At 45.1% G+C, this 20,827-nt stretch overlaps 1 protein-coding gene across 1 annotated transcript in view; it reads left to right on the plus strand.

The window, feature by feature from the left end:
• Positions 1 to 20,827, plus strand: part of frem2a (FRAS1 related extracellular matrix 2a) — a 239,449-nt gene that overhangs the window by 31,559 nt on the left and 187,063 nt on the right. Inside the window, exon 3 of the mRNA XM_060909268.1 lies at positions 13,458 to 13,604. Coding sequence (XP_060765251.1) covers positions 13,458 to 13,604 — 147 coding nt within the window. The remainder of the gene's footprint in view (positions 1 to 13,457; positions 13,605 to 20,827) is intronic.

The raw sequence follows: 20,827 nt of genomic DNA on the forward strand, positions 1-20,827 counted from the left end.
CGTCTGTAACAAAAAAGGGAGAGAGAAGTCAGGGGAGTGTAAGAGTGGCCCCCCACACAGTGCAGCCTTTACCTCAGAGAAAGCCCGCTGGCACTGCTCCGTCCACTGGACCGGATCTGGCGCCCCCTTTTTAGTGAGGTCAGTCAGCGGGCTGGTGACGTCCGAATAATTAGGTTTAAACCTACAATAGTAGCCAGCCAGCCCCAGGAACTGTCTCACCCCCTTTTTGGTCTTGGGCCTCGGGCAGGCCGCAATCGCTGCCGTCTTATTAATTTGGGGACGCACCTGCCCGTTGCCCAAGTGGAAGCCCAGATACCGTACTTCCACCCACCCAATCGCACACTTCTTCGGGTTGGCAGTGAGTCCCGCCTGCCTCAGCGACCTAAGGACGGCCCTCAGGTGTTGCAGGTGCCGCTGCCAGTCATTACTATAAATGATGTCGTCTAGGTACGCGGCCGCATAGGTGGCGTGCGGCCGGAGGACCCGGTCCATCAGCCGCTGAAACGTAGCGGGCGCCCCAAACAGCCCAAACGGAAGTGTGATGAACTGGTGTAAGCCGAACAGTGTGGAAAAGGCCGTTTTCTCTCGGGATAATGGAGTCAAGGGGATCTGCCAATATCCCTTCGTCAAATCCAGTGTCGAGTAAAAGCGAGCCATGCCTAGTCGAATGAGCAGCTCATCAATACGAGGCATTGAGTACGCGTTGAATTTAGACACCGCGTTGACTTTTCTATAGTCCACACAGAACCGGACCGACCCGTCGGCCTTGGGAACCAAGACCACCGGGCTGCTCCAGTCACTGTGGGACTCCTCGACGATGCCCATTTCGAGCATGGCCTGAAGTTCTTCCTGAACCACCTTTTTTTTTGTGTTCGGGTAATCTATAAGGACGGCTACGCACTACCACCCCCGGGGACGTCTCTATGTGGTGTTCTATGAGGTTAGTGCGACCGGGCAGGGGCGAGAACACATCCGAAAACTCGGCCTGCAACTGGGCGACCTCCGTGAGTTGGGTCGGGGAGAGGTGGTCTCCACAGGGGACCGGAGAGGTACATGATGCCAATGACCCTTTATGGACCTCCGGCCCCAGCTCCGCCTTCTCCGGAACTACCGACACCAACACCACGGGGACCTCCTCGTTCCAGAGTTTTAGCAGATTGAGGTGGTAGATCTGTAGTGCCCCCTCCCTGTCCGTTCGCCTAACCTCATAGTCGACGTCCCCGACTCGCCGTGTGACCTCAAAGGGTCCTTGCCACTTGGCGATTAATTTGGAGCTCGACGTGGGCAACAGGACGAGTACCTTATCTCCCGGAGTGAACTCTCTGAGGCGCGTGCCCTTGTTGTACAGGCGGGCTTGCCGTTCCTGGGCCTGCCGCAAATTCTCCTGAGTTAGGTGGGTGAGTGTCTGGAGTTTTGCGTGCAGATCCATAACGTACTGAATTTCGTTTTTGCTCTGTGAAGGTCCCTCCTCCCAATTTTCCCGCAGTACATCTAAGATGCCGCGTGGCTTATGCCCATATAATAATTCAAACGGGGAGAACCCCGTGGAGGCTTGGGGGACCTCTCGCACTGCAAACAACAAGGGTTCGAGCCACTTATCCCAATTACGTGCGTCCTCACTTACGAATTTTTTAATAATATTCTTGAGGGTGCGATTGAACCGTTCAACTAAACCGTCCGTCTGTGGGTGATAAACGCTGGTGCGGATCGGCTTAATACCCAGTAGCCCATACAGTTTGCTCAGTGTTCGTGACATAAACGAGGTGCCTTGGTCAGTCAGAATCTCTTTCGGGATTCCAGCCCGGGAGATGACGTGGAAGAGGGCCTCTGCAATACTGTGTGCTGAGATATTGCGAAGAGGCACCGCTTCCGGGTATCGCGTTGCATAGTCCACCAGAACCAATATAAAGCAGTACCCTCGTGTTGACTGATCTAATGGCCCGACGAGATCCATCCCAATTCTTTCAAACGGGGTCTCGATTAATGGTAGGGGGCGCAAGGGTGCTTTTGGAATGGCAGCTGGATTTACTAACTGGCATTCGCGGCACGCCGTACACCACTTACGGACGTCGCCGCGAATCCCCGGCCAATAGAATCGGGCCATTATACGGGCGAGTGTCTTATCCTGCTCGAGGTGTCCAGCCATGGGATTAAAGTGAGCCGCCTGGAATACCAATTCCCGGCGGCTCTTTGGAATTAACAACTGGGTGACTCGCTCTTTCGTCTGAGTGTCCTGCGTCACTCGGTATAACCTATCCTTCAAAATGGAAAAATAGGGGAAGGACGGGGTGGCGTTCGGCTGGAGTGTTTGACCATCGATTACTCTCACTTGGTCAAACGTGTGTCGCAGAGTCTCGTCTCGCGATTGTTCCAGTGGGAAATCCGCGAGGGATTCTCCAATAGAAAGAGGAGGGGCCGGCGGCTCCTCACTCTGTCGCGGAGATGACGTAGACGGCTCTGCGACCGCCGCTCCAGCCAAAGCGACACCGGGACCTTCCCCCGTCAACCGGCAGGACCCACTCTTTACTAGGCATGCCATTAAACCCCGAAATCCCGGCCAATCAGTCCCCAAGATCAAAGAGTGGGTAAGGCGAGGATTAACCGCCGCCTTCACTATCGATTTTTCCCCTCTAAAATATATGTGGACCGACACCAATGGGTAGCTGTGAATATCCCTGTGCACACACAACACCTTCACCCCTTGTGCTCCCCCCAATGCCTCGTCTTGCACCAGGCTTTGGCGGATCGAGGTCTGATTGCAGCCTGAATCCACCAACGCCTGATATGTAGCCCCTTGTACACTTACCGGTATGCGATACGCTCCGGCCCGATCGAGGGCGGCCTCTGGCGCATCGGGGATCCGCACCACCACCCCCACCTCCATCGCCGCACATTGTTGCTGCAGGTGACCCGGTTCCCCGCAGCGCCAGCAAACCGGCCCGGGCCTTCCCTCTGCAGCTGTGTTCTGGGGCTCACTCACCTGAGGGGGGGGAGAGACAGACACAGAAGGGAGAAACGGGAGGGCACCATGGGTGCGGCGGGCCGGCTGGGCTGGAGCTGGCCCCCGCCTCCGTGGTGGGGGAATGGGGCGAGGACGGGACATGGGAGGAGGGGGGGGAGACAGAGAGAGAGAAGAGGAGAGAGAAGACGATGTCATCCGTTGTCCTGCTGCCGGAACAGCCGCCAGATGATCCTCCGCCAGTCCTACGGCCTGATCCAGCGACGCCGGGTGGTGGCACTGGACCCACTCCGCGGTTCCGGCTGGTAAGCGGGCGACGAACTGTTCCAGCGCCACCTGGTCGATGATTCCCTTGGCGTTGCGATCTTCGGCCCTCAGCCACCGCCAGCAGGCGTCCCGGAGCTGCTGGCCGAACGCGAACGGGCTGCCGACTTCCTCCATCCGCAGCGCGCGGAAGCGCTGGCACTGCTGCTCCGGCGTGCGCCCCACGCACTGGAGGACGGCCCGGCAAAGGTCAGCGTAGGCCAGCCGGCGGTCGGTGGGGAGCTGTAGTGCGGCCAGCTGCGCCTCTCCCGTCAGGAGGGGGAGGAGGCGCGCCACGCGCTGCTCCATCGGCCACCCTGAGGCTTCGGCGACCTGCTCGAACAAGGTGATGAAAGCCTCGGGGTCGTCCTGCGGGCCCATCTTGGTCAAAGTGAGGGGAGACGGGCCTGCGGCCGGGGCGCTGGTGGATCCCGTCGACGCGAGGAGCCGCCGGAACGCCTCTCGGTCTTCCTGCTGGGCCAGCACCAGGGCTTCGAAGCGGCGCTCCTGCTCCTTTCGGAGCGTGACGAGCGCCTGGTGCTGGCTCTGCTGAGCCGTGGCGAGGGCGTGGACCAAGTCCGCGAACGGGGAGGATTCCATGGAGCTGCAGAACTGGTGCTCCACCTTTCCCGGGTTTCAGCACCACTGTAGCGCGGATAATGTGTGGGTGGAGCACAGAGGACGGCAGGACAACGTTTGGAGGTAGAGACAGCGTATTTATTAATCAACTTTTCAGTTATACGATTGTAAGCACACACGCACACAGACACACAGTCAGCCTCCAATCCTGGGTCGCGCTCCCTCTGCTCTCTCTCAGCCTCCTTAAATAGGGAGCGGTTTACTGGGAAAACACACACAAAACACAGGTTAATTACCGACAGGTGTAGCAATTCTGCCACTCACCTTCCCTGGCTCCACCCTCCTGTCACAGACCGGCGCTTGACCACGCCCCCGCTGCCACACCGCTCCTCCCGCCTGTGTCCCCTCGGTGGCAGCTTTGTCTCATGAAACTCCCCCGACGTGATCTTTACAACACGTATGGGCTCTTGAATACAAACATGCGTCAGCTCTCCTCCCTCGTTAGATGCTCAATCTCCATCCTGGTTGTTGTTGTTGATGAACTTGTCCGCCGCCGTCGCTGTAGTGAAGCTCACGTTTTTCCCCTGCCACTTAAAGCGCAGTGTGGCCGGATAGGCCAGTGTGTACTTCACTTCCATCTCCTGAAGTTTGCGCTTCACTGGTGTGAAGGATTTTTCTCTTCTCCGCCAATTCTTTCGTCATGTCGGGGAATACCGACAGCAGACATCCTTCCCACATGAAGCCCCGTTTTTCTTTTACCACATTTATCACTTTATCTCTCGCTGACTGTCTCAGGAACCTAATGAGCACCGGTCTCGGCGGTCGTTCTGGGTCCGGCACAGGTGTGAGCGTGCGATGTGCTCGCTCCATTTCAAACTCGGCAGCATCAGCCCGAATCCCCAGTCCCCCTTCTAAGATTTTCTGAACACAGCTCAACAATGTCCCATTGGTCCCAAATGTCTCCTTCAAACCCACCAGCCTCACGTTATTCTTTTTGCTATTATTTTCCTTTGCTTGAACGCGCTCCCACATTGCCTCCATTAGCTTACTTTTCTTGTCCTTGTCAGCGAGGGTCTGCTCCGTAGTTTCCTCCAGGCGCGTGATGCGTGTTTCGGCCTCCGACAGTCTCTCTTGCATGGCCTGCACTGTTGTTTTCAGCTCAGTTGTCGTCTCCTTAATAGCCGAGACGTCCGTTGCGACACTTGACAGTGTTGTGCTCATTTTAGCAATTTCTGTGAACAAACTGTCTAAGGAGGCAGGTGGCTCACCTGCTGAGCTTTCCTCATGTTGGGGGCTTTTCCGGGTCGCCATGCGGTCTGCGCTTTTAAAATACTTCGACATTTCGCCTATTTTCTGTTGTTTCATTTCAATAAAGCAACACCAACCATCTGTTCTAGAAGGCGGAGGTAGGTCTTTCTCAAATGCGAGCCTATTTTTTGAAATAATTTACAATTTTACACGTCGGGGAGAGGAGAGTCCCTAGACTGCCGCCATCTTGTTCGCCGTACCCACGTGACTCCTCTGTTTTTTGTTTGATTGTTTTGTCTGCCAGTTGTGGTGTAGTTCCAGACCCAGTTTTGGGCGTTGGTTCCCTTCGAGCCTTGGTGCACCATGGGTGATGCCTGTGCACCTCGCTATGGACTGCAGTGAGTTCATTGCTCTTTTTAACATTGGGGTTGTGCGGTGGTGCTTTTGTGCTTGGTGCGGTGCTCCGAGTGATGTTGCCCAGTGACATCGTAGTGGCTTTGCAGGTGGTTTGGAACATGCCGGCGCTCTGTGTGGTGATGCTTGTGTGCTTGCTTTGTGGATCCATGGCACAGTGTTTCGAGTGATGTTTCCTGGTGGTGTCACGGTGGCTGTGTAGGTGGTTTGGGATTTATCTTCGTGCACCTGGTGGGACTGTGTTAGCTATGCCATTGGAATTTTGGAATTACATTTTGACCCTCTTTTGGTGGCCCTTTTTTCCCCTCCCCCCTCTCTCAATTGTAAAACGACCTTGGGTGTAAGAAAGGTGCTATATAAATTGAACTTTATTTTTATTATTATTATTATTATTATTATTATTAAAAGGTGTTTAGGGACTGAAGGCACCAAGTGACGAAGTGTTTCAGGCATTATTTTGTCTCATTCTTTCTGCAAGCAGGTCTTAAGGTGCGCAACAGTGTGCAGTTGTCGTTGTTATATTTTTCATTTCAAAATTTACCACACATTCTCTGTTGAGGACGGAGGGGACAGGCACCCTCTTCTCCCGCAGCCATGCCTTTGTAATGTGTGCAGAATATAGTTTTGCATTATCTTGTTGAGGGGCGGCATGAGGGTGTAGTGGTTAGTGCTGTCGCCTCACAGCAAGAGGGTCCAGGTTCGATCCCCATGGCCGGCGAGAGCCTTTCTGTGCGGAGTTTGCATGTTCTCTCCGTGTCTGCATGGGTTTCCTCCGGGTGCTCCAGTTTCCCTCACAGTCCAAAGACATGCAGGTTAGGTTAACTGGTGATTTCTAAATTGACTGTAGGTGTGAGTGTGAATGGTTGTCTGTGTCTATGTGTCAGCCCTGTGATGACCTGGCGACTTGTCCAGGGTGTACCCCGCCTTTCGCCCGTAGTCAGCTGGGATAGGCTCCAGCTTGCCTGCGACCCTGTAGAACAGGATAAAGTGGCTAGAGATAATGAGATGAGGTAACATAAGGCTTCTTTTTGCACAGTCAAGTTTTAACTGGCGTTTGTGGATGTAATCTCTAGCTCATGTTGTTATCAGCTATAGATGAATAACAGTTCTTCATGCAGTGCCATCTGAGGGATCGGAGATCACGGGCGTTCAGCTTAGGCTTGCGCTTTTGCCCTTTATCCACTGAAACTCCTCCAGGTTCTTTTAATCATTTAATGCTTTAAATGTTATGCACTGTAGAGGGTCAAATATCCAAATCCCTTCCTATATATATATATATATATATATATATATATATATATATATATATATATATATAATTTTTTATTTTTTTTTTTTTTGAGGAACATTGTTTTTAAACATTTCAATAATTTTCTCATGCGTTTGTTGACAAACTGGAGATCCTCGGCCAATCTTTGCTCCTCAAACACTAGGCCTTTCCTGGATACTGATTTTGTACCAAATCATGATTCAAATCGCATCATTTACTTGCTTTACCTCATTACTAGCCCTAAATTGCCCCGTTCCAACATTTTTTGGAATGTGTTGCAGCCCCGAAATGCAGGAATGGATGTATATTAACAAATGAAATTATGTTGACCAGAAAAAGAAAAAAAAAAAGTAAAATCTTGAGTTAATTCTGTCTGCAATGAAATACAAGTCAAAGTACCCCCCCCCCCTTTTGGGCTTGTAACTGTAAGGTAATACTCAATGTTATTCACTTCACCTGTCAGTTTTTAATCTTATGACTAGTCAGTGTATAGGGCCGTATTCAGAATTGAGTTCATCACACACAGTGAGGATTAAATACCGAAATTACACACATCAGTATTCAGACCTCAGCACTAACTCCACACTTTATTCAGCATTATTCAGATGTTTATGTAGCATGTGTGTGTGATTATGTGCAATTCTGAAGTTGGTGAACGATCAGTTAAAAAGAATTATCGAGTTCATCACCAATGTGTGACAGTTTGAGTGTGGAATGAGGGTGTGAGCCATGTCATTATAATATCATAAATCCAAATGTGCAGTGATTTAATGTGATCATTACAATTAGTACTATTCATGCCACAATATACTGGCAACATAATGGACTTGTAATTAATGTTTATTTTAATGCTTTGCCATCTTTTCATTCATTTATCATTTATTCTTATTTATTTATTTTTATATCCTCTCTTGTTTTTTCTTACATTGTATTACATTTGATAGCAAAAAAATGCTGTTTCTTTTTTCCTTCAATCTGAATTTCCTGTCCCTGCTGATTATTTTTATATATATATATATATATATATATATATATATATATATATATATATATATACACACACACACACACACACACACACACACACACACACGCGCACACACACAGTGTCTTGCAAAAGTATTCATCCCCCTTAGTGTTTGTCCTGTTTTGTTGCATTACATGCTGGAATTAAAATGGATTTTTGGGGTGTTTAGTACCATTTGATTTACACAACATGCCTACCACTTTAAAGGTGGAAATTGTTGTTTTATTGTGACACAAAAAAATAATGAAGATGAAAAATCAGAAATCTGGAGTGTGCACAGGTATTTACCCCCCAAAGCCAATACTTTGTTGAGACACTTTTTGCTGCAATTACAGCTGCAAGTCTCTTGGGGTATGTCTCTATTAGCTTAGCACATCTAGCCATGGGGATTTTTGCCCATTCCTCAAGGCAAAACTACTCCAACTCCTTCAAGTTAGATGGGTTGTGTTGGTGTACAGCAATCTTCAAGTTATGCCACAGATTCACAATTGGATTGAGGTCTGGGCTTTGATTAAGCCATTCCAAGACATTTAAATGTTTCCTTTTAAACCACTCCAGTGTAGCTTTAGCAGTATGTTTAGGGTCATTGTCCTGCTGGAATGTGAACCTTCGTCCCAGTCTCAAACTTCTGGCCGACTCAAACAGGTTTTCCTCCAGAATTGCCCTGTATTTAGTGCTATTCATCTTTCCTTCAGCCCTGATCAGCTTTCCTGTTCCTGCAGATGAAAAATATCCCCACAGCATGATGCTGCCACCACCATGCTTCACTGTAGGAATGGTGTTCTCAGGGTGTTGGGTTTGCGCCACATATGGCATTTCCCATGATGACCAAAAAGTTAAATTTTTGTCTCATTTGACCAGAGAATCTTCTTCCATGTGTTTGGGGAGTCTGCCACATGCTGTTAGACAAACTCCAAACGTGTTTTCTTCAGCAATGGCTTTTTTTTTCTGGCCACTCTTCCATCAAGCCCCACTCTGTGGAGTGTACAGCTTAAAGTGGTCCTATGGACAGATACTCCCATATCCGCTGTGGATCTTTGCAGCTCCTTCAGTGTTATCTTTGGTGTCTTTGTTGCATCTCTGATTAATGCCCTCCTTGCCCGGTCTGTGAGTTTTGGTGGGCAGCCTTCTCTTGTCAGGTTTGTAGTAGTGGCATATTCTTTCCATTTTGCTATAATGGATTTAATGGTGCTTCTTGAGACATTCAAAGTTTGGGACTTTTTTTATCACCCAACCCTGATCTATACTTCTTTCTCTCTGACCTGTTTGGAGGCTCCTTGGTTCTCATGTTGCTTGCTTAGTAGTGTTGCAGAGTCAGGGTCCTTCCAGAACAGGTTGGTTTATACAGACATCATGTGACAGATCATGTGACACTTTGTACACAGGTGGATCTTAATCAACTAATTATGTGACTTATGAAGTGAATTGGTTGGACCAGCTCTTATTTTTAGGGGTTTTATACGAAAGGGGGTGAATACTTATGCACACTACAGATTTCTGTTTTTTCATCTTAATTATTGTTTGTGTCACAATAAAACAACAATTTCACGTTTAAAGTGGTAGGCATGTTGTGTCAATCAAATGGTGCTAACCTTCCAAAAATCCATTTTAATTCTATCTTGTAATGCGTGTGTGTGTGTGCCGAAATGCGAGTGCTTGTGTTTAAAAGATGTTGCCAAGGCTCTGCCGAAAAACCCAGTCTCAGATTCATCTGCTCAAAAAAAAGGCAACTTCAGTGTCCTTTGCATTATCTGAGCGAGACTAATATACAGTGGTGCTTGAAAGTTTGTGAACCCTTTAGAATGTTCTATATTTCTGCATAAATATGACCTAAAACATCATCAGATTTTCACACAAGTCCTAAAAGTAGATAAAGAGAACCAAGTTAAATAAATGAGACAAAAATATTATACTTGGTCATTTATTCATTGAGGAAAATGATCCAATATTACACATCTGTGAGTGGCAAAAGTATGTGAACCTTTGCTTTCAGTATCTGGTGTGACCCCCTTGTGCAGCAATAACTGCAACTAAACGTTTCCGGTAACTGTTGATCAGTCCTGCACACTGGCTTGGAGGAATTTTAGCCCGTTCCTCCGTACAGAACAGCTTCAACTCTGGGATGTTGGTGGGTTTCCTCACATGAACTGCTCGCTTCAGGTCCTTCCACAACATTTCCACTGGATTAAGGTCAGGACTTTGACTTGGCCATTCCAAAACATTAACTTTATTCTTCTTTAACCATTCTTTGGTAGAATTATTTGTGTGCTTAGGGTGGTTGTCTTGCTGCATGACCCACCTTCTCTTGAGATTCAGTTCATGGACAGATGTCCTGACATTTTCCTTTAGAATTCGCTGGTATAATTTAGAATTCATTGTTCCATCAATGACAGCAAGCCATCCTGGCCCAGATGCAGCAAAACAGGCCCAAACCATGATATTACCACCACCGTGTTTCACAGATGGGATAAGGTTCTTATGCTGGAATGCAGTGTTTTCCTTTCTCCAAACATAACACTTCTCATTTAAACCAAAAAGTTCTATTTTGGTCTCATCCGTCCACAAAACATTTTTCTAATAGCCTTCTGGCTTGTCCACGTGATCTTTAGCAAAATGCAGATGAGCAGCAATGTTCTTTTTGGAGAGCAGTGGCTTTCTTCTTGCAACCCTGCCATGCACACCATTGTTGTTCAGTGTTCTCCTGATGGTGGACTCATGAACATTAACATTAGCCAATGTGAGAGAGGCCTTCAGTTGCTTAGAAGTTACCCTGGAGTCCTTTTTGACCTCACTGACTATTACACGCCTTGCTCTTGGAGTGATCTTTGTTGGTTGACCACTCCTGGGGAGGGTAACAATAGTCTTGAATTTCCTCCATTTGTACACAACTTTTCTGACTGTGGATTGGTGGAGTCCAAACTCTTTAGAGATGGTTTTGTAACCTTTTCCAGCCTGATGAGCATCAACAACGCTTTTTCTGAGGTCCTCAGAAATCTCCTTTGTTCCTGCCATGATACACTTCCACAAACATGTGTTGTGAAGATCAGACTTTGATAGATCCCTGTTCTTTAAATAAAACAGGGTGCCCACTCACACCTGATTGTCATCCCATTGATTGAAAACACTGGACTCTAATTTCACCTTCAAATTAACTGCTAATCCTAGAGGTTCACATACTTTTGCCACTCACAGATATGTAATATTGGATCATTTTCCTCAATAAATAAATGACCAAATATGATATTTTTGTCTCATTTGTTTAACTGGGTTCTCTTTATCTACTTTTAGGACTTGTGTGAAAATCTGATGATGTTTTAGGTCATATTTATGCAGAAATATAGAAAATTCTAAAGGGTTCACAAACTTTCAAGCACCACTGTAAAATTTATTTTCGCAGATGTATAACCTATCTCTGAACACACAATTTTCCCTGCATATAAATGGATGAACTTTTGAACTGAAGTTGCAAACTCTGAATCTCCCATATAGTATAAATTCTGTATTCAGTAATGCAGCTGTTTGTTGGCGAGTGCAGTGATACTAGAGATGTTTATACGTATGGAGATGTTTGAAGTCTGGGAGGAGCCCTGTAACAATGTTTTGAACAAGACTTGAGAGTGTAAAAATCCAGCCTGCAGCTAAGCCTAGCAAATCACCATGTACAGGATAGGCATGGCGGCTTATCGTTATATGCAAAATTTAAGGCTTGCATGAAACAGAGGGCCAAAGAGAAACGGAGATGTTTTACATGCATGAGGACTCAGCAGGACAGAAGCTTATCTTGACCCACATATGGCTGCTTGGTACATGACATGAATGGCTGTGTGGGTGACTGTGATCACTTCTAGTCATGCATGAGGGAGAGGGAGAGAGGGAGGGCTTTGAGTAGGTAATGTCGGAATGCTAATTTCATGAGCAGGTCTTTACCACTGTTCACCAGGGTGTAATTACATTGGTTAGAATTTAATATAACCAACGTGTAGGAATCTACGTACAGAAATCTCTCGGAACATTACAATATGATTTGCTTTAGTGTCATTTAGGTTTTGGTCTGGATTTAGGGTGCCACAGTGTGATTTTATAAAATGCTTCTTTGTACATCATGTGCATTTTGAATGTTTGTTTTATTTCTGAAACCTGCATGTGATTTTATAGCTGTATGGTATGACCACTCATCGCTTAAAAAAAAAAAAAAAGATTTTCGTCCATTATGAAAAACACTAGACTTAATGTGCCCTAAGTTTATTTTGCATCTGCAATGTTTAGTGGTATTTCTAATAAAAAAAAGTGTGTGTGTGTGTGTGTGTGTGTGTGTGTGTGTGTGTGTGTGTGTGTGTGTGTGTGTGAGAGAGAGAGTCAACATCCATAATTGCACTTTAGCAATACAGAGGCATACATTAATTGATTTCTACTCCTCTCTAATATATCAATAATATTGTAATATACTGAAAGACGTTCTAATTACAATTTTAATTAATTACTATTGACCATTGGCATGTCAATACTAGTTGCATGAGCAGATATAATTTTGATTAAAAGTAAACCATCCATCCATTTTCTTCCACTCATCCAAAGTCGGGTCACGGTGGCAGCAGGCTAAGCAGGGTATTCCAGGCATCTCTCTCCCCAGCAACACTTTCCAGTTCATCCTGGGGGATTCCAAGGCGCTCCCAGGCCAGATGAGATATATAATCTCTCCAGCGTGTTCTGGGTCTACCCCGAGGTCTCCTCCCAGTTGGACATGCTCAGAAAATCTCCAAAGGAAGGCGCCCAGGAGGCATCCTAATCAGATGCCTGAACCATCTCAGCTGACTCCTTTCGACATGAAGGAGCAGTGGCTCTACTCCGAGATCCCTCTGGATGTCTGAGCTTCTCACCCTATCTCTAAGGGTGAGCCCAGCCACCCTACGGAGAAAGCTTATTTCAGCCGCTTGTATCCACGATCTCATCCTTTCGGTCACTACCCAAAGCTCACGACCATAGGTGAGAGTTGGAATGTAGATTGACCTGGTAAATCAAAAGCTTTGCCTTCCAACTCCGCTCCTCCTTCACCATGACGGACTAATACGACGCCCACATTACTGCTGACGCTGCCCCAATCTGCCTGTCCATCTCACGCTCCATTTTATCATCACTCGTGAACAAGACCCCGAGATACTTGAACTCTTTCACTTGGCAGCAACTCAAGTGATCTTTTTGTTTATAAAAATCATGTTTTAAAAGGAGCAAATTATGCCATACAGGGGGAATGCAATACTGGCTATAAAAAGTACAAATAAAACAATGCATAAGGAACTGGTTTATAATCATATTGTAGTATCCTAAAATGGAATCAGGTCACTTCTTGTGGCCTATATAGTATAGATTCCTACCTTAAACAAAACATTTGTTCAATCGAGTATATAAACCCATGACCCATACATTTTAATCAGATTGTGATGTTTTGTGCAACAAATCTTTCCTGATCATTGCAGTGCCTCTAAGAATTAATAATTTGATGGTACCTACTACAGCAAGCTCAGGTACTAAGAAATGATGTTTGATCTCGATTTTGTAGGCCATATTTACATGAACAATTTTGTGTGCCACAGTTATTAACAATGTGAATAAATAAGGAAACGTGTATGATCTGAGGTGAAATTTGTGTCCCTGTTCAGGAGGGAATACACTGAAAGAGCAGCACTTCTGCGTTGACTGGTCCTGGATCTCTCTACGGAAACAGAATTACGAGGTGGACGAACAGGCCGGGGTGCTAGAGGTTGTGCTCCGACGCAGAGGATACTTGGGGGAAACTTCTTTTGTAGGTGAGTCTGTGGTAGATTTTGTGGGCAAGTCCTCTCAAAAAGTATTGGAACAGCAAGGTCACTGATTTTGTTTTTGTTATACACTGAAGACATTTTGGCTTGAGATTCAAAGATGAATGAGACAATGGATCAGAGTTTGTTTGCACTTCCTGATATTTACATCTAGATATAACATCTTGGAACATGGCACCTTTTGTTTGAACCCACACATTTTGCCAGTGGTCAAAAATATTGGAACATCAGCCTGAAAAGTGTTTCTTGTCGCCCAGTTGTGCCCTGTTAAATTGATTATTTAAGCAATTGATAGCTCTGAATGTCTACTCTGGGTTTCACTTGTGAAGACTGCATTTGTTATTAAAAACTAACATGAAGACCAGTAGCTTTTTCTGGGAGAGAAGCAAGCCATTTTGAAGCTGAGAAAGAGAGAACTTTTGATCAGAGCCATTGCACAAGCAATGGGCATAGCCAATATAATAAATTTAGAATGTTCTGAAAAAAAAAAAAAACGCTGGTGTATCAACAACTAGACATTTAACAGGTTGGCTAAGGAAAACAGCGGTTGATGATGAAAACATTGTAAGAGCTGTGAATAAAAACCCCAAAACAACAGCCAGTGACATCACAAACAACCTCCACAGGGCAGGGGTGAAAGTATCAAAGAAGAAGGTTCAAAGAAGACTTTGAGAGCAGAAATATAGAGGCCATAACACATGATGCAAACCACCAGCAGTAAGAATCAGAAGGCCAGATTGGAATTTGCAGGAAAAAAAAAAAAACAGGGACGAGCCACAAAAGGTCTGGAACCAAGAGTAATCTCTAAAACAGTGATGGAAAGGCCAAAGTGTGGAGAAAGTATCTGCTTATGAGTCAAAATGTACAAACTCCTTGGTCAAGCACGGTGGAGTTGGTGTCTTGGACTTGCATGGCTGCATCTGGGACAGGTTCAGTAATCTTTACTGATGTACAGTGGTGCTTGAAAGTTTGCAAACCCTTTAGAATTTTCTATATTTCTGCATAAATATGACCTAAAACATCATCAGATTTTCACACAAGTCCTAAAAGTAGAGAAAGAGAACCCAGTTAAACAAATGAGACAAAAATATTATACTTGGTCATTTATTTATTGAGGAAAATGATCCAATATTACATATACTGTATGTGAGTGGCAAAAGTATGTGAACCTCTAGGATTAGCAGTTAATTTGAAGGTGAAATGAGTCAGGTATTTTCGATAATGGGATGACAATCAGGTGTGAGTGGGCACCCTGTTTTATTTAAAGAACAGGGATCTATCAAAGTCTGATCTTCATAACACATGTTTGTGGAAATGTATCATGGCACGAACAAATTTCTGAGGACCTTAGAAAAAGCATTGCTGATGCTCATCTGGCTAGAAAAGATTACAAAACCATCTCTAAAGAGTTTGGACTCCACCAATTCACAGTCAGACAGAGTATGTACAAATGGAGGAAATTCAAGACCATTGTTACCCTCCCCAGGAATGGGCGACCAACAAAGATCACTCCAAGAGCAAGGCGTTTAATAGTCGGCAAGGTCACAAAGGACCCCAGGGTAACTTCTAAGCAACTGAAGGCCTCTCTCGCATTGGCTAATGTTAATGTTCATGAATCCACCATCAGGAGAACACTGAACAACAATAATGTTCATGGCAGGGCTGCAAGGAGAAAGCCACTGTTCTCCAAAAAGAACATTGCTGCTCATCTGCAGTTTGCTAAAGATCACGTGGACAAGCCAGAAGGCTATTGGAAAAATGTTTTGTGGACGGATGAGACCAAAACAGACCTTTTTGGTTTAAATGAAAAGTGTTATGTTTGGAGAAAGGAAAACACTGCATTCCAGCATTAGAACCTTATCCCATCTGTGAAACATGGTGGTGGTAGTATCATGGTTTGGGCCTGTTTTGCTGCATCTGGGCCAGGACGGCTTGCCATCATTGATGGAACAATGAATTCTGAATTATACCAGCGAATTCTAAAGGAAAATGTCAGGACATCTGTCCATGAACTGAGTCTCAAGAGAAGGTGGGTCATGCAGTAAGACAATGACCCTAAGCACACAAGTCGTTCTACCAAAGAATGGTTAAAGAAGAATAAAGCTAATGGCCAAGTCAAAGTCTTGACCTTAATCCAATCGAAATGTTGTGGAAGGACCTGAAGCGAGCAGTTCATGTGAGGAAACCCACCAACATCCCAGAGTTGAAGCTGTTCTGTATGGAGGAATGGGCTAAAATTCCTCCAAGCTGGTGTGCAGGACTGATCAACAGTTACCGGAAATGTTTAGTTGCAATTATTGCTGCACAAGGGGGTCACACCAGATACTGAAAGCAAAGGTTCACATACTTTTGCCACTCACAGATATGTAATATTGGATCATTTTCCTCAATAAATAAATTACCAAGTATAATATTTTTGTCTCATTTATTTAACTGGGTTCTCTTTATCTACTTTTAGGACTTGTGTGAAAATCTGATGATGTTTTAAGTCATATTTATGCAGAAATATAGAAAATTCTAAAGGGTTCACAAACTTTCAAGCACCACTGTAGCTCATGATGATTGCAGCAGAATAATTGAGAGCAACTTAATCATGCAGCTAGGCAGTGATACAAAGCACACGGCCAACACAACAAAGGACTTAGTCAGACTTTAATCCAACTGAGCATGCATTTCAACTCCTGAAGAGGAGACTGAAGGGAGAAACCTTCAACAACTGAAAGAAGCTGCAGTACAAGCTTGGAAGAGCATCACAAAAGAATGCAACAGTTTGGTGATGGCAGTGGGTTACTGGCTTGATGCAAGGGATATGCAACCAGATATTAAGTGTTTATTTACTTTTGTTACTTTAAAGGTAGACTGCCTTTCAAATTTTTCAAGTTTAGGTCAAAAAAAGAATTTTCCCTGACATCCAATTATTTTTGTTTAGTGGACTGAAAACAACTACTGAATTCAAATCATAGACTTCCAGTTTTATTCTTTTTTTTTTAAATAGATCAATTAATGAATTTAGGGCCACATGGGGGCGGCACAGTGGTGTAGTGGTTAGCACTGTCGCCTCACAGCAAGAAGGTCCTGGTTCGAGCCCCGTGGCCGGCAAGGGCCTTTCTGTGTGGAGTTTGCATGTTCTCCCTGTGTCCGCGTGGGTTTCCTCCGGGTGCTCCGGTTTCCCCCACAGTCCAAAGACATGCAGGTTAGGTTAACTGGTGACTCTAAATTGACCGTAGGTGTGAATGTGAGTGTGAATGGTTGTCTGTGTCTATTGCCGCTTTTCCACTACAAACGCGGCTGAGCCGTGCCGTGCCGAGTCGAGCTGAGTCGGGCTGAGCGGGGCTGTTGGAGTTGCATTTCGACTACAACCACGCTGAACCGTGCTGGCTGGAAGTGGGTGGACACATTGGGTGGAGTTAGCGAAAGTGGGTGGACGTCACGTGATGTCGTTAAGCAGCGCAAACAGTGACATCAGTGACAGTGGCGAAACAAGTCAGAGCCGGGCCGGGGGCGGGGCAAATGACCGGGCCCTTTATTAAAGCTTATCATAACATCATTTTAGGCTACAAAATGTCCGCAACTGCGGTGTTTACCAATTTCAACACTACCGGGTGCAACTATGTTATTTAGTACATCAAGTCCTTCAAACGAACATGTAACTCAGAAACAAAAAACATTAGGATACTGTACATGGCTCATAATAAAACATCAATAGCCTATACTGCGCACATTATTTGAAGGGCATACGAATGAGCGCTCAGAGGTTGCAACGGTGACAGGAAGAGTCAGAAATAAAAGGAGGGCGGTGCAAACCTCACTGAATGCACTGTGTTTACCAATTTCAACACTACGGGGTGCAACTATGTTATTTTGTACATTAAGTCCTTCAAACGAACATGTAACTCAGAAACAAAAAAACATTAGGCGACATACTGTACATGGCTCATAATAAAACATCAATAGCCTACTGCGCGCATTATTTGAAGGGCATACGACGAGCCTTGCGCTCCGCGAACTCGTCCACGATGCTCTGTATGTCACTGATTCAGTGATCTTTTAAGCGGTAGTCTCACGACCCGAATAGTAAACAATAAACATGGAGGACATGGAGTCGTTAGTGTTGCTGGTCTTGGTGCTGTGGCTTGTTGTCACCGACAACGCCAACAGATACTGGCAAGAGCGTATAGATGAGGCGAGGCGCATAAGGCTTCAGAAATTCTCGTAATTCATAATTATTCTTCTTCCGGGTTTACGGTGTTTACAGATCCCAGCGCGCTCGCGGGGTGTGTGTGGGCATGTGAGGACACTCCTCACCAATCAGTGCACAGGGGAGTGTCTGCTCACGCCCCTAGCCTCACTCGGCACGGTTTGGCTCGCTTCAGCCCCACTCCAAAACGGTGCGAGTTTTAGGGGCTAAGCAGGGCTGAAACGAGCTGAGTCGTGCTGGTTTTTGGTAGTCGAAACGCGAGCCGTGTCGGGCTGAAGTGAGCTGAAGCGAGCTGAAGTGAGCTGAAAAAGGGTAGTGGAAAAGGGCCATATGTGTCAGCCCTGTGATGACCTGGCGACTTGTCCAGGGTGTACCCCGCCTTTCGCCCGTAGTCAGCTGGGATAGGCTCCAGCTTGCCTGCGACCCTGTAGAACAGGATAAAGTGGCTAGAGATAATGAAATGAGATGAGGGCCACATGGCCCTAAATTCTTCGCTATTTTTTCCTGCTTCACCATGATGCAATACAAGAAACCTACATCATGCGTTACATGGTGGGCTTTCCCCGTTCATGCAAGGCATTGTAGGATATAAATTTTGAAACAGGAGAGAAAAATGAAGGATGCGAATGAAATGTGAAAGACTGACTATAGTGACGGAAAGCGAGAAGAAAAGATGTTATGTTGCGAAGGAAAGGAAACGCAGGACCAAACTAATAAATATCGGCAGTCAGCAAGCACCTCGGTGTGATCAGCTGTTCGTTTAGCGACAGAATGATGGAACTGTCAGTGCATGGTCAAGGTAAACCTGTAGATGGCAGTAATGCAACGCTGGATGCCAGCTGCTGTAAAACCCAAAAGATGAAGAAGGCAAACGTACGCATGCGCACATGGACTTCCTTTGTCTGCTTGACTGCACTAAGCGAGTGATTTCATGCACATAATTTGCTCAGGAATCCGCTCAAATTAAATAACTTCCCAGCCACCGAATGGCCTTTTTTTTTTTTTTTTGGAGATATTACAGAAATAAACATATATATCACAATAACCAAATTTCAGAGGGAACTAAATTTCACAGATTTTATGAAATCGAAAGGCCATCTCGCTTTAAGACTTTTGTTTCCTATAATTTTGCTCACTTCAAATGGCGTGTTCTGCCCCCAAAGGTATCATGTTCTAAGCTGTTTAACACCTCTAGATGTAAATGTCAGCAAATGAAAGCTGAAATGCGAATCTACTGTCTTGTATTCATCTTTTGATCTCAAACACAAATGTCTTCAGTGTACAGCGAAAACAACCGAATTGGTTTTGCCATACCAATATATTCAGAGGGGATTATAATTGTTACCCTGCTATTTATTCTCTCCTTTACCTGTTCATTTGGATTGCATAATATGCAGCTGGCAGCCTGAGCCAGAACCTTATATATATATATATATATATATATATATATACACACACACACACACACACACACACGTTTACTTTTTTATTATTATTATTATTATTATTATTAAATGTACTGCCCGGAGTTTTTTCCATCATCCGAAATGAAAAGTGATGCAAATGCTGCAATCACTAGACCCTGGCAAAATCTAATATGGATTTCAGTCATTAGCATTGAATAATCTTTTGCATTGAAGTGAGAACAAATTCATGGTGGGAGCTGTTATTGCTCTGGCTTATCAGTGGTGGTTTTATCCTGTGGATGGGATTGTTTTCTCTTTACTGTGTTAGAGCCTGAGATGAAAGCTTGTTGTGTCTGCAGTCTCTAGAGCAGTCAGAATAATTGTGTGTGTGTGTGTGTGTGTGTGTGTGTGTGTGTATACCTGCTTAGTTTGCTTTACCTGCCACCGATCAGAATCACTGTTACCATAATTCTTATTACTGCAGGTTTTGAGGTTGTGTGTGTTAGACAGAAAGGGAGTGTATGAAAGGAAGATTAAAAAAACCCCCACAAACCCAAGCTGACGAAAAATGGAGGATAAGAAGAGACTGTGATTAAAACAGCAACACAGAGAAAGAGGAAAAAGAAAGTGCTAAACTAATGGGGGTTGAACAAAGGAAATGATGTTTCTCTCTCTCACTTTAGGGAGCTGGAGACTAATTTAGCCCTCTGCATACTGGCTTTAATCGATAAGCTCATATTTAAATAAACAGCCCAGTCAGGCATTCAGCAAAGACATCCTTCACTTTCTGCCAATCAAATACAGATGTTTATCCAACACTCCACCAGGAAGTTACACTCTATATGGCCAGAAGTATGTGGACACCTGATCATCACAGAATAATCTCTGATGTATTCACTCTTTAGGAAGGGTGTGTTAAAACGGACACAATGAATTCAATTCTTACACATCAGTGGATGAGTTTTGGGACAGCGCTCGTTGTGATCATTTTGACACATTCACTGTGTAAATGATGTCAGGAAGGTTAACGTGAAGATGTGTAAACGTGTAATATTTACACACACATGCCGTCCTTGGCTACACGCATTGTGTTAACAACATATATGCCTAAAACCCTACGCAAGAAGTGTTATTTGACAATACACTAGTTATGACTTCAACACCTTTTATTATCATGACGTATTAACAGTAAGATTAACAGAAACAACCATTCACACTCACACCCTACAGTCAATTTAGAGCCACCAGTTAGCCTAACCGCATGTCTTTGGACTGTGGGGGAAACCGGAGCACCCGGAGGAAACCCACGCGGACACGGGGAGAACATGCAAACTCCGCACAGAAAGGCCCTCGTCGGCCACTGGGCTCGAACCCAGAGCCTTCTTGCTGTGAGGCGACAGCGCTAACCACTACACCACCATGCCACCCGGACTTGAACGATATTTTTTTAAATGTATTTGTATTAAAAGGATGACTCTCCTGGGAAATAATTGGATTAAACTAGCCATGGCTATATGAGGTACATCGTAAGTTGTACAGCAAATTAAGAAAAAAAATATTCCTGCTGCATGATGCTGAATAATTAGTTGATCTTATATTTCCAGCCA

Source organism: Neoarius graeffei, chromosome 25, assembly GCF_027579695.1.
Source record: "Neoarius graeffei isolate fNeoGra1 chromosome 25, fNeoGra1.pri, whole genome shotgun sequence".
NCBI classification, from domain to species: domain Eukaryota; kingdom Metazoa; phylum Chordata; class Actinopteri; order Siluriformes; family Ariidae; genus Neoarius; species Neoarius graeffei.